The sequence below is a fragment of the Lepus europaeus genome, chromosome 3 (assembly GCF_033115175.1).
Source record: "Lepus europaeus isolate LE1 chromosome 3, mLepTim1.pri, whole genome shotgun sequence".
Lineage (NCBI taxonomy): Eukaryota > Metazoa > Chordata > Mammalia > Lagomorpha > Leporidae > Lepus > Lepus europaeus.
Genome location: NC_084829.1, coordinates 161,843,786 through 161,857,189, shown reverse-complemented (window position 1 = coordinate 161,857,189; position 13,404 = coordinate 161,843,786). Strand labels below are relative to the sequence as shown.

Sequence of the window (13,404 nt, the reverse complement as noted above, 5' to 3'; positions counted from 1 at the left end):
GCTGAGCCTGGCCAAAGCCAGGAGCCACAACTCCTCCCAGTCTCCCGCGTGAGTACAGGGACCCAAGCCCTTGGGCCATCTTCTGCTTTCCTAGGTTCGTTAGCAGGGAGCTGGATCAGAAGTGGTGCAGCTGGGACTCAAACCAGCACCCATATGGGATGCCGGCATCACAGGCAGCAGCTTAACCCACTGCACCACAACGCCGGCCCCTACAGAGTGAATTTAACGGGGAAAATGCTTTCCTCTCACCGACCCTAAGCCACAGCGTGGGAGCCAGCAGTGCCCTGTGCAGCAGGCACAGGCTCACCCGATCTGGGCCACCGGCCACCTCCGTTCTCTGGCCACCACCCCATGACACTTGCCCTCAGACACTCGGACCCAGTTCCAGCGCTGTCACTTGTTGGCAAAGCAGCCCTTGGCTCCTGCCTGTCCCTATTGCTGCCTCGCTCATTTCAGGAAGGCAAAATAGGACCTCTTGCTGCCAGCGGGATCCAGAGCACAGGATCTGACTTGAGGCTGAGCTGGCAGAGCGGGTGTGGTTGCACCGCAGTCATTCCGATGGCCAACACACGCCCGTATCAACTGCCTAGCGGATCATCAGAACGGCCACTCCCACACAGGCAGGTCCTCCAGGTAGCCTTCAGCCTGCACATCTCTGCAGCTCACAGCGGGGATTTGGCGCAGGACTGTCTTCAGCCCAGCTTTGCTTCTCTCCTGTGTCCACATACCCATGGCAACTCACTGCTACATCTCCCACCCGAGTACCCACCTCGGGATGTTCACGAGCTTTCCTGGACCGCTGTCAGGCAGGGCCGTCACTTCTCTATGTTCCTGACCACATTCTGTTTACTTTTTTTTTTTTTTTTTTGGTACTACTTCGGCAAACATCTATGAATGACTTGCTCCTAGCATGAAGTGCTAGATACTTCCAAAGACCAAGGCTGTGTTCCAGCATGTTACATAACCGTGAAATTTCACAAGTGGCGCTAATCCAGTGCCTCAGGCAGAGATCTGCAGAGAAACAGAACCTCAAAATATGAAACAGCAGAATCAAAAGGTGGTTTATTTTTGTGTAAAACAATATGAAACCCTGCAGTTTTGTCCTAATACACATTTCCCGTGAGCTTCCTGAGGCACCCTCAAGTGTAGATGTGTCTAGAAGATTTACCAGGGAGCTTGGTTCACACAGACATGGGAGTGAGACTCCATCAGAGCCTGGGGCCTGAGAACCAGCAGGTGTTGGGGGCGGGGTTTAGTCTGGGAGTCAGAAGGTCCAAGAACCAGGAGTAGTGATGCGAGAGGGCGGGAGGAGACGGGTGGCTCCACTCTGAAGTCGGAGAACTTGCCCTCCTCTGCCTTCTGTTCCACTCAGGGCCTTATGCCCCGGGGGATGGGGGATGCCCACCCACACGGGTGAGGGAGGATCTGCTTAGGATGCCAACACTAATCTCTTCCGGAAACACCTCCCACATACCCAGAAACATTGCTTTCCCAGCCATCTGGGCATCCCTCAGCCCAACAGGTTGACACCTGCGTCCTCTCTGAACTACCCCGTGTGTGTTCACTTAGCCTCTGTGTAGAGACCCCAGGTCCTAGCCTGCAGGCAGTCTCTCTCCTCCTCCTATGGGTTTAGGTCCTTTCTTCTGGCCCGGCGCCTAAACCTCAGCTGTCTTGCGGAGGCTAGCACCTTCACCCGCAGGAAGACAAGTGTGTCGTTCCCTAGCCTGCCCTTGTGCAGACAAAGCTCCTCAGCCCTCACCATCCTTGCCTCACAATGCTGAGTCACGTGAGGAATGACTCAGCAATCCCTGGGTTGGTTCCGTGTTCAGCCCCATTTCCTCACCAGAAACAGCAACAGGTCCCTAATCCCAAGATCTTATCTCAAAGAAACAGGTTTTTGTATCAATTTTGCTTTCAGAGTTAACATTATAAATGACTACAGCCTAGTACCATGGAATAATTCTGTTGACAGGGAAGGAACAGAGTTGAAGTGATACAATCATGCATAAATCTGTAAGTTACAGCAGGCATGTATGTGTGTGTAATATATATGTACAAGTGGTTTTCAAAAAGTTCACGAAAATGTATATTATGAAAGTGTATATAATGAAAAATTGTGCACGATTCCAAGGTAATTTCACAGCAGAATAAACTTCCCTTTTTGTCCTACTTTTCTGTGAACCTTGTGAAGTGCTGTCACGTATCCAGTCTGGTGCTGCACGGCGATACTTCAGTCCGTGATGGACCACACATAGCATGGTGGTCCATGAGACCGCATTGTCTAGTGATGTCAAACACAACCACGTTTGCACGTCACAGAGTTCCCCAGTCCCCCAGTGAAGCGTCTCTCAGGTGTCCACATCGCTAAGTGATGCACAACCGTAATTCATTTTCTTACTCTTTAACTGATGAAAGATGCAAAGCCCGGGGCGCGGCGGGGCTTCATTGATTGGATAGAACTGGAGAGTGAGGACCACCAAGACCGCTGCACCTGCCTCCCCAGGTCCTCCCACAGAACCCTTTCCAAACTCAAGTGCAGAATCCTGTGGGGCTTGACAAAGCCTCAGAGGAGAAAAGAGGCCAAGTCCCCAGCCTACGCCGAATCCTGTGGAGACAGGTTCCCAGCTGCCCTGTCTCCACCCTTAAGCCTGGAGGAGTGGAGGGTAGGGGTCCAGGACAGGAGAGAGAAGTGAGAGCCTGCAGTCCCTAACTCTCCCCCAAATCCTAGCTGTGTGTTAGGGACAAGGGACATGTTCCTAAACACCAGAAAATGGGTGATGCCCTAAGACCCTCAAAAGCCGGATAGGACAGAGAGAAGACAAGACCAGGTCAGGGCCACCGTGGAGCAGTAGGGGCTGTGGCTCCTCTGCAGGCGTGGCCCTTTTGTGGTTGGCCAGGCGTGTGTCTTTCAGATACGCACTGGCCGCCCCACCGCCGTCAACACCAGTCGTTGACAGTCATAGCTGTGTGTAAGAGCATCTTACTGCCCAGAATGAAAATGACGTGTCTGTCGTTAATTCTTCTCCCTAACAGCTGGCTGTCCCAACTCCTTGATTAAAGAGCTCCATCACTTCAGGATTCTTGGAGAAGAGCAGGTGAGTTCGAGTCCCAAAGGGTGCATCAAAGTGTCACACAAGATAGACACTAATGAGACAGCCTGGGCGGTCTCCAGGGAGGCCCCGCGTACCTCCTGACCCTGACGTGGGGAAGACAGCCACGCAGGAGACACGAGTGAGAACACTGTTCTCCTCTCCTATCCATCAGACCTGACAGGTTATTAATTGGTGCATCTGCTACCTGCCAGTGCGTTTCAGCCCAGGCCTTGAGCAGCAGGAGTGCAAAGCGACAGAGGAGCAAACAAGCGAAGGCAAAGGTGAATGCTGCTGCAGGGAGATGGAGCCCTGGGCGCTCCCGACCTGACATCTGTGGGTGGGCATGCAGGCTCGTTCCGTGGGTTTCCATACTGCCTGTGTGTGCAGCCCACATTGCATGACAGCCACCTTTTCTGTGGTTGTGAACACATGACTCAAATCGTAGGCTGTTTAAATACCAAGTGGTACCCGGGGAGGCCCCGTCACTCTGCAAATAAACGTGCCAAGTCAGTCATCCAAGGTGCTACATAGTACACATATGCATATGGATGTATAATAAATACATACATATACTCGAAACATTCATCTGTGTTCCTAAAAAATATTTATTATTTGAAAGGCAGAGTTACAGTGAGAAAGAAGGAGAGAGACAGAGGGATCTTCCATCCCCTGGTTCACTTCCCAAATGGCCACAACAGCCAGGGCTGGGCCAGGCTGAAGCCAGGAGCCAGGAGCTTCATCTGGGTCTCCCAAGTGGATGCAGGGGTCCAAGCACTTGGCCATCCTCTGCTGCTTTCCCAGGTGTATCAGCAGGGAGCTGGGTTAGAAGTGGAATAACCAGGACTGGACCCAGTACCCATATGGGTTACAAGCGCTGCAGATGGCGGCTTAACCCATTGCCCCACAGTGCGGCCAAAACAATCATCATTTGATCCTCCTATGGACTTTCTGACTCTGGGCCCAGGTGTTAAATGCAGGTGTCAGTGGTCTTTAAAACACTTTGGTGAACGGCTGGCGATGTGTTGGTTGGGCTAACTTGTGCTCTGGTACTGACTGCTGTTCCTGAGCTCATCTCTGCCCACTCCTGCCAGACAGGTGCACCCGGAGCTGGGACATGGTGCTAGAGCCTTCCCCTGATGCCTCATGGTGTGGCTCAGGCGTGCCAGGGAGGCTTGGCGTTTGTGTGTGTTTGTTTTGTAGCTGTGCATGCCAAAGTGTGGCTGTCCCTTTCTGACAAGACAGCAAAAGCAGAAAGGGGCAAATTCAGAGAGGCGAGGAAGCCGGAGTCCTTTCCACGGGCCGGAATTAGCGGGCTGCGGTATGCCTCTTTCGTCTTCTCATACCGCGAGGTTCCAGAGTAGCAGTCGTAAGCGATGATTCGAATATACCAGCAAAATCGGTCATTCGGCACTGTAGATAAGGGTTGATGGCAAACCCAACGGACAGCCCTCCTGCTGAAAACCCCTGTGTCTCAGAGCGTTCTCTGGCGAGAGTAAAAAACATCCTAACTCAAGAGTAACAAATGTTGTTTCCCTAACATTTTCTGTTCGGACATCGGAGCCTCCTCTTCTAATCTGTACCAATATTTCCAAATCCTGTGCCTGTTTGCTTTGGTGACTGTGTGATTGCTAGGGAAGGGAGCCAGCTGTAATCACCTCCTTAGATCTGCATAAAAGTCAAGGTCTAGCATCCTACCAGAAATGCAATCATGCAGTAATCAAAATTGCTATTATCCTGATTAGCTATAGAAAGCCAGTGTACCACAAAATTGTGTCCCGTTTCCTAGAAAACCACATTCCTTCCTCTGTGCCTTTTATCCATCAGGTAACTACTGATCACCTACTATGTTCTATGTCCCTTTCTAGCCAAAGCAAGAGGGCACTTCTGGGAGGAGCTGTGATTATCCAAGTCCTCGGGTTAGGATAAGGGTGAGAAGCGAGCACTGCAAGTCACAACATGCAGGTCACTGGTAACCTTGACCCTGGAGTGGTGAGACTAGAGTGTGAGAGGGGAGAAGAGCAGTGGGAGACAGCAAACATAGGCAACATATAATTGTTTTTGAGGAATTTAGCAACTTAAGTTATAAATTTTAGCAAAGAAATGAGGAAGCTTGGGGATGGGGTGTGAGCAGGAAATTTTTCTTTTTATTGGGAAAAATGCAAAGTGTGTCTACGTTCTGATGGGAATGATTCAGTAGAGGAATTGGATGATGCAGGAGAAAGATAGGAGAATTCAGGAGCAACATCCTTAACATGAACCTGACCTTGGATGAGAGAGTGGGCAGTTCAGCCCAGTGGCAGGGGGAAAGGCAGCGTGTGCAGGCAGGGAGGTGCAGGGGGAGGCAGCGTGTACAGGCAGGGATGTGTAGGGTTAGGCAGCGTGTGTGGGCATTGATGTGCAGGGGAAGGCAACGTGTACAGGCAGGGGTGTGTAGGGGAGGTAGGGTGTGCAGGCAGGGAGGTGCATGTGCAGGGGGAGAGCAGTGTTGTGCAGGCAGAGATGTGCAGGGTTAGGCAGGGTGTGTAGGCATTGATGTGCAGGGGGAGGCAGGGTGTGCAGGCAGGGGTGTGTAGGGCTAGGCAGCGTGTGCAGGCAGCGGTGTGCAGGGGGAGGCAGCGTGTGCAGGCAGGGGTGTGCAGGGGAGGCAGGGTGTGCAGGCAGGGAGGAGCATGTGCAGGAGGAAGGCAGGGGTGTGCATGTGTAGGACCTGGGTGTGTCCTCCCAGAGACCTGTGCCAGTCTTTTCTCAGCTAAACATGAGTCCAGGTCATTGGCTGAGTTGGAGACGGGTCAGGAGCTCTGCAGAGATAGGAAAGGATCATGAAATTGTTGTTTGAAAGGATGAGGTGTGAATAAATTCGGGCAATGGTGACCCTGGAGTCAGAGTGGGCAGCCCGAGTTTTCTGTCACAAGTCACTGTATGGTGACACACAGGTGCAGGGAAGGCAGGAAGTTGGAGCTGAGAGGCATTCAGGTTTTGCCATCAAAGTGTAACAAGAATGAGAGTGAGGCAGAAGACATGAGGGAGGGCCTGGGGGAGTTGTGACTGTGGCTGACCGTTATCTCAGCCAGCAGAGGGTGGGGACTGAGGGAGCGACAGGGAGAGGTGACAGGAACAATGGCCTGTGGATCCCTGTGGCTTCAGAGAATTCTAAGAGTTTGGGTGTTAAAAGGGTTTAGTGGGGAAAAGAGGTAAGTATAATCCAAAGAACGAGATAATTGAGACAGGTTTTCCAGGAGGTAAGAGAGCGGCACCACCAAGGTCCAGGGGAGGTCCAGGAATGTGGATGACCAAGTTCCAACCGAGGACAGCACTGTGGCAGAGGCTGGGGGTTGTGTCCTGGAGAGCAGAGAAATGGCGCCCATACGGATGTTGATCTCACCCAGAATTGTCCCCAGAGCAGACCTGGGCACAGTTGTGGTGAGTCAGACGCTAAAGATTTGAGGAGAGAGAGATGGAGAAGGGAGGGGCCCATAGCACATGCAAAAGGAGAAACAGCCCAGTGTAGCCCGGTGCTTTGCAGTGGACAGCTGGGTGGTTTACAAAGTAGAAAGGACACAGGTTCTCCTCGGGGCGTGCAGAGCGACGTGTGGTGGCAGGAAAGGAGCAGTTAGGGAAGACGCCGGGAGCTGCAGAGGAGGTGGTGGCCCAGGTGCGAGCCGGCCTCCATGCAGGGAGAATGGGAGGAAAGCCTGGAGAAAGCAGACAGCTGTTACCAGGCACGTGGTGCTGGCAGCAGTTCCCCAAGTTCCGGGAAAGGTCTCGGGCGTGGGGCAGCTGAAGGGCGGACGTGCTAGGGAAAGGGCTGTGCAGAGCTGCCACAGGTCTGGGCGTCGGCCCCAGGAAGGCGAGGGAGTCAGGAATTTCTCCGGCCATGTATATCAACAGAACACGTCAGACAGGGGTGTCTGGGTCCTGCTGGTACCTGGCAGAAGTGGGTGTGGGGTTTTGGAGAAGGAGCACAGATACTGGCCCCCCACTCCTGCCAGGGGAGAGGGGCTCCCTGGTGAGCTCGCAGACTATTGGGGGATGCAACGTAAGTCACCTGATGAAATAAAATGTTGACATTAATGTGTGTTATAGGTATCCTTAGATCACTTTTGTCTCATACATTGGCTTTTGTCTGGTAGAAAAGCAAGCGTTTCACTCAACCATCTCATAGGAATTTTGTAAATAAATAGGATCGCTAAGGAAGTTGCAAGTATTAAGTGCTGTACCAAAACATTTCTGATTTTTATTTAAAAATTTATTTAAAAATGCTGCTGACGCTCCATCAGTATATTGTGGGAGTAGCAGCGAAGTAGATGCTAGGGCAAGTGTCACACTCAGGCAATGCATTGGGAGACTCCACAGACAGACAGATGCCTGCGATGACCGGGGGGAAGCTGGGAGCCAGGACTACAAACCATGACCCGACCTGAGTCGTCACCACTGCTTCCAGGGTCTGCATGAGCAGGAAGCTGGAATCAGAAGCTGGAGCCGAGAGCTGAACCCAGACACTCTGACGTGGGATGGCCGCACCCTAAAGGTGGCTGGACTGCCGAGCTGAATGTCCACCACCCTTCGCATGTTAACTGGTCCTCAATAAGCATCTTGACTTTTTGAAATATGGATTAAAAACCAGTCAGTACACATGATAAACCATTACCTTCTGAAATAAAATTGGATGCATTTGGGATTTAAAATGATGTATTTTAAAATTTGATTTGTGTTACAATTCATGCTCCCAAAGCACCTTCGTTCCCCCGCCCCCAGCTGTGTGGCAAATGTGTGGCCACCCTGTGGCTGTCACTGTGAAGCTCTAGATGAGCGTGATGGAGGAATGATACCGCACGCCACCTCTGCCAGCTACCTCCGCGCTAGGTTCAATCAACAGCTCTGTAAGGCAGTCGCCTTCATTCACCCAAAGAGCATGGACTACACATCTTTCCTGCACTATTACTGTGCTAATGTTGGATAAAATAGTATACAAGGAGGTCGAAAGTACAACCGTGATTAATTTTAAGATCGAAATGAACAGTGTGGTTGAGATTGGACCTTCTTTAGATAAAGAGCTAAGGAACCATGAAATTAAAGGTTGAGAGGACACCAGCTACTAAATGAGCGAGGCGAACAGGGCTGGGGCAGAAGGGTATCTGAAGCAGAACAGAGCACGTGTCCCACGGCCCCCAAGAATCCAGGCGCTCGCTTTGTTCAAGCCGCTAAATGAGACCGAAGACTCTGGAAAACACCGAGCAGGAGGGAGAGCTTGGCCTTTGTTCTAAGCTCACTCGGGGGCAGCGGGGAATTCTTGGAAGTTTAAGCGGGGACCGGCATTACCCTGATTAGATTTTAAGAATGCCAGTCTTGCTACAGCATGGAGATGGTCTGGGGTAAGGCGGCTGGAGAGGAGACAGACTGGGGGAGGGGAGTGGTTGAAGGACTTGGTGGCTCAGTGGCTGTGCGTGATCGAATGAACGAGTCCCACGGTTCTGTTTTTACTGAGATGGGTGTGGTGGTGGCAGAGTGAGGACAGGCGTGTGGGATCTGGCTCCATCCCGAGCGTGGCTGACATGCCTGAAGCCTCGAGAAAGACATATGCTGTCGTTTGCTTATTGTTTATTTGAAAGGCAGAGCGACAGGTTTTTAGAAGGTCAGAAAAGGAAGACTAGGGCAGGGGAGACAGAGATGGAATTGTCCGTCTGCCAGGTCACTTTCCAGATGCCCCCGGAAACCAGGACTGGGCCAGGCTGAAGCCAGGAGCCCAGAAGCTGTGCATCACCACCTGGAGAGAGAGGACCTGTTACCCAGAAGGTTCCGCACCTGCTACAGGCCGGGATACTTTGCAGCATCATCTGCAACATGTGGAAGGAAAAGAAAATCCTCCCTAAGTTGCTGTCCAGGCTGCAGCGTGTGGCCCCACTGCTCCGAGGCATCGTCTCCTCTGGTTCCTCCAGTGTCTGACTTCTCCGTGCAGTGAGCAAGCCCCAACCTCCTCTCTAGTCGCTCACTCCACCCACCGCCGACAGATGTCCAGAGAGGAAAATCACAAGATCAGCAATGCAGGAGAACATGACAGTGTGGCAGGCGCCCCCGTGACACGGACACTGACTGGCAGGCCAACTCCCTGCAGGTGAGGGGAGGAAGACAGATGACAGACAGGGTAGGGAGCGCCTCGCCAGGCAGCTCCTCTCCTGCACAAAGGGCGATCCCAGCACGGCCAGGAGAGGCGTCTTCCTCATGAGCTGACGTTCCTGCACACAGTTGAATGCATTCAATCCAGGCGGGAATTTCGGTCATCAACTGGTTTGCTTTTGTTTCTAAAAGATGGCAGAAGAGGAGTGGGCTGAATTTTTTTGAAGATTGATTTATTTGAAAAAGTTACAGAGAGGAAGAGGCAAAAAGAGGGGTCTTCCATCTAGTAGTTCACTCCCCAAATGACCACAAAGGCCAGGGCTGGGCCAAACAGGAGCCAGGAGTTTCTTTCAGGTCTCCCAGGTGGGTGCAGGGGATCAAGCACTTGGGCCATCTTCTACTGCTTTCCCAGGCCATAGCAGAGAGCTGGATGGGAAGTAGAGCAGCCAGGACTCGAACCTGCACCCATATGGGCTGCTGGCACTGTAGTTCGCAGCTTACCCTGTGCAACAGCATCGGTCCCTCAATTTCTTTTTAACACAAAGGGAAAAAAATTAGCACAGAGGCAGCGGGCATAGTTGGCGGCCTAGCAGTGGAGTCAGTGAGCAGTAACTCTGCTCCTGGGGGGAGGGAATCCCGCAGGTGCTGTTGGCTGAGACTTAACAAAGCCAGAGCTTGGGAAAAGTCAGAGGAGACCCAAAAGCTGTCCCTGAGTGCCCTCATAAGGATGTTCTGGAATCGGACAGGACAGCAGCAGCCTCCTTCCCCAGGCCGGGGACCCGCCAGGGGCCCAGGCCGCTCCTGCATTGCCAACAAGCCAGGACACATGACGGTGCCGCTTTCCTGGATTTTAGTTTGACCTACTATCCCTATCCTGCAAATTTCTTGCCGTTTTTGAATGTGGATTCCTCCCTGCTTGCTTTGCCAGCAGAAGCAGGCAAATGAAGCGTCACGGAGTAGCAGCCCTCCGCCGCCTCCAAGGGACTGGCTTTCTGAATGGCTGTCACATGGTGGGGGATGGTTCCACACACTGCCCCTAGCCTGGCCCTCAGGTGACCTCCTGTGTTGCCTGCGTCCTCTTAATGGACTTAACACGCAGTCAGCAGCTGGCAGAAAACAGGAAGTTCACTGGCCCATGTGGGCCTTGAACTTGTGACCCTTGCTTCATTATAGAACAATATCCTACCCAACAGAATCTTCCATCTACCTGCAGGCCAACCAAACACAACACTGAATCCTTCATAGTCTCCCGTGACTCATTATTTAGATTCTTAAGCTACAAGTTTATTGAAACTTTTATGAATTTTGTACTAGAAAATGAATATTTCTTATTCTTAGGAGAATCCATGAGCATATACACATAAAGTCTGAATAATTCACTCCCCAAATAAATAAAACATCAAGCACAGCCCTGAGTTAAGATTTCACGTGGGTTGGGCATGCCAATGGAATGCTTTCTTCACTATAATCTGATGCAATAGAAGAGGAAATTGTTATTGTTTTTCTTAAATGCAGAGTAGTACACTTTGTTCATATTAGCATTCATTTTCAACATGTTCTGCATATATTGTTCAATCCCCAATAAATTACTTTAGTCGTGTTCTGTGGATTGTCCACTTTATGAAAACATTCGCACACTGGTTTTAATAATAACTTAAATAGCATGGGTGGACAGGTAAATATTAGCATATTTGCACACACACACACACAGAAGCTCACCACACATTGCAAAAACAAACAGCATACAAGCAGTCTTTAGATCTTGGTTGTCTTTGTGCTCAACATCCGTTTTGGAAATGGATTCTGTACAGACCCTGTCCACATTGCAAGTGAATCCAGTTCCTCCCAGTTTATTCTGTTTATAAAATGCTACCCAATATTGATAAGTGAAAAAAGCCCTTGGAAGTAATACAAGTGAGATCAGGTGAACAACATATGCTCCTTTTTGGCCAACTTGAGTACATTTTTCAATTACTTTACCACTACTGAGATAAATGTTCTTCCTACTGTAAGTTTTCACAACTCTCCATTACATATATAGAGGTATTTATTTTTATTTTGTTACTTATTTGAGACAGAGGTAGAGACAGAGAACTCCCATCCTGCGGCTCACTCTCCAAATCTTAGCATTGACAGTAGCTGGGCCAGGCTGAAGCTGGGGGCCAAGAATACAATATGAGTGGCCGGCGCCATGGTATTGTAGGCTAAGCCTCTGCCTCCACTAATGGCATCCCATATGGGCACCTGTTCTGGTCCCGGCTGCTCCTTTTGTCATCCAGCTCTTGGCTATGGCCTGGGAAAGCAGTAGAAGATGGCCCAAGTACTGGGGCGCCTGCACCCATGGGGGAGACCTGGAAGAAGCTACTGGCTCCTGGCTTCAGAATGGCCCTGTTCCAGCCCTTGCAGCCATTTGGGGAATGAACCAGTGGATGGAAATCTCCTTCCCTCCCTCCCTCCTTCTCTCTCTCTCTCTCTCTCTCTCTCCTTCTCTCTGTAACTCTGCCTCTCAAATAAATAAAATCTTAAAAAAATTAAAAAGAATTTGATATGACTCTCCATGTGGGTATAGGGACCCAAGTATTTCAGCCATCACCTGCTGTCTCTCAGGTGCTCAGTAGCAGGAAGCCAGAATCAGGAGTGGAACCAGGACTTGAACCCAGGCGTCCAACATGGGTGCTGGTATCCCAAGTGACAACTCAGCCACTATACCAAATGCCCACCCAGTGATGTTCTTTCACATCTTGTTCAAGTCTCAGCTGTTCTACTTCCAATCCAGCCCCCTGCTAATGCACCTGGGAAAGCTACAAAAGATGGCCCAAGTGCTTGGGCCCTTGCCGCCCATGTGGGAGACCTGGATGCTGTTCTGGTCTCCTGGCTTCTACCTGACCCAGCCTTGTCATTGCACCCATTTGGGGAGAGAACTAGGGGATAGAAGGCCAGCCCCTCCCTCCCTCCCTCCCTCCCTCCCTCCCTCTCTCTCTCTCTCTCCTTCCCTTCCAAATAAGTAAAGACAAATACACAAATAAATAAAAAGTAAAGCCACTAGACTGAATTAAAACACACCTGACATCCTATGTGCGTAAGGTCGTGAATTTCTAAATATTCTTTAGAAAAAGAAGAATTCAATATTTTATCCTACCTTTACAATTCAAACAGTGCCACTGGATAACCCAGTAATAGAAGTAGTCTAACTAATAAGTGAAGGAAAGTTTCCAATAAGATATCACTTCTCAACTCTACAGCTAAACATTCTAAAAGCAGACATTATTGCCTTCTGGTGGAAATAGAAAACGCCATCTATGAAGTGGCATGATGGACAGACGAGGAGGGGGTGGGGGGCGGGGGAGGAGCCAAGGAAGCCCATAGATTAGACTCAGAGCTGACAGGACCCAGAGCAAGGACGAGCCCTGTGAGCCCCATTGCAGGGATGCAGTCAGTAGAACCCTGCCCGGGAAACTCCATAGAGCCCATGTCCTGGTTTCGCCAACAAATAAATGACAAGAGAAAAGAGGAGAACAGAGGATAGTGGATTAAAACACGTCTTTAAAACAGACAAAAGGAATGATACTGTTCAGGAGTGCACCGCGCGTGATAAAAACTATAAAGAAAAGGAGTGAAGTGCTTACCGTCCCAGTGGTTTCTTTCAGGAAGGAGCAAGACAGACACACACACGTCGATGGCTGCTGGGGTTCCAAACGGCTACCCCTTGACCTGAGTAGTACAGAGATGGCTGTCGCCCTGTAATTTATTAAGGTGTGTCAGAGTCTAGGAGATACTATAATAAAAAAAAGTTTCTTTGAAGTGGGAGGATAAGAATGGACCGGGGTGAAAGGGAGGCAGTGCTGTGCCGTGGTACCCAGCTGGGGGAACACCTCGCTTCCTCATCCAGCCCAGCCTCGCTCCATTGTGCTTGTAGCCGTTTCTTGGGGGGTGGGGGGGCAGACAGATCTGCTGACCGGTTTCCCTTGGAATTCAAAATCACTTGCCTCCCAATGGTATTGGTGGTGCCTAGCGGTAGCACCCCATCCCTCCTCCATCCCCTCTCCTTCATGGTTCAAATCTTTGCCAACACTTCCTTTGCACGCCTGCCCCAGGGTCTGGACCCTCAGCTGCAGCTCCTCTGTCCGAGGCTGGTGTCTCCCCTGGGGTCCAAGGCCAGCCCCCCTCCTTTTCCTGCCACCATGCTCCATGCACCTGG

General features: G+C 50.9%; 1 protein-coding gene across 2 annotated transcripts in view; it reads left to right on the top strand.

Annotated features, from left to right (window-relative positions):
• Positions 1–13,404, top strand: part of PRKN (parkin RBR E3 ubiquitin protein ligase) — a 1,356,574-nt gene that overhangs the window by 1,175,339 nt on the left and 167,831 nt on the right. For both annotated transcript variants that reach the window (XM_062187015.1, XM_062187014.1), the window contains exon 8: positions 3,034–3,095. In XM_062187015.1, coding sequence (XP_062042999.1) covers positions 3,034–3,095 — 62 coding nt within the window. The remainder of the gene's footprint in view (positions 1–3,033; positions 3,096–13,404) is intronic.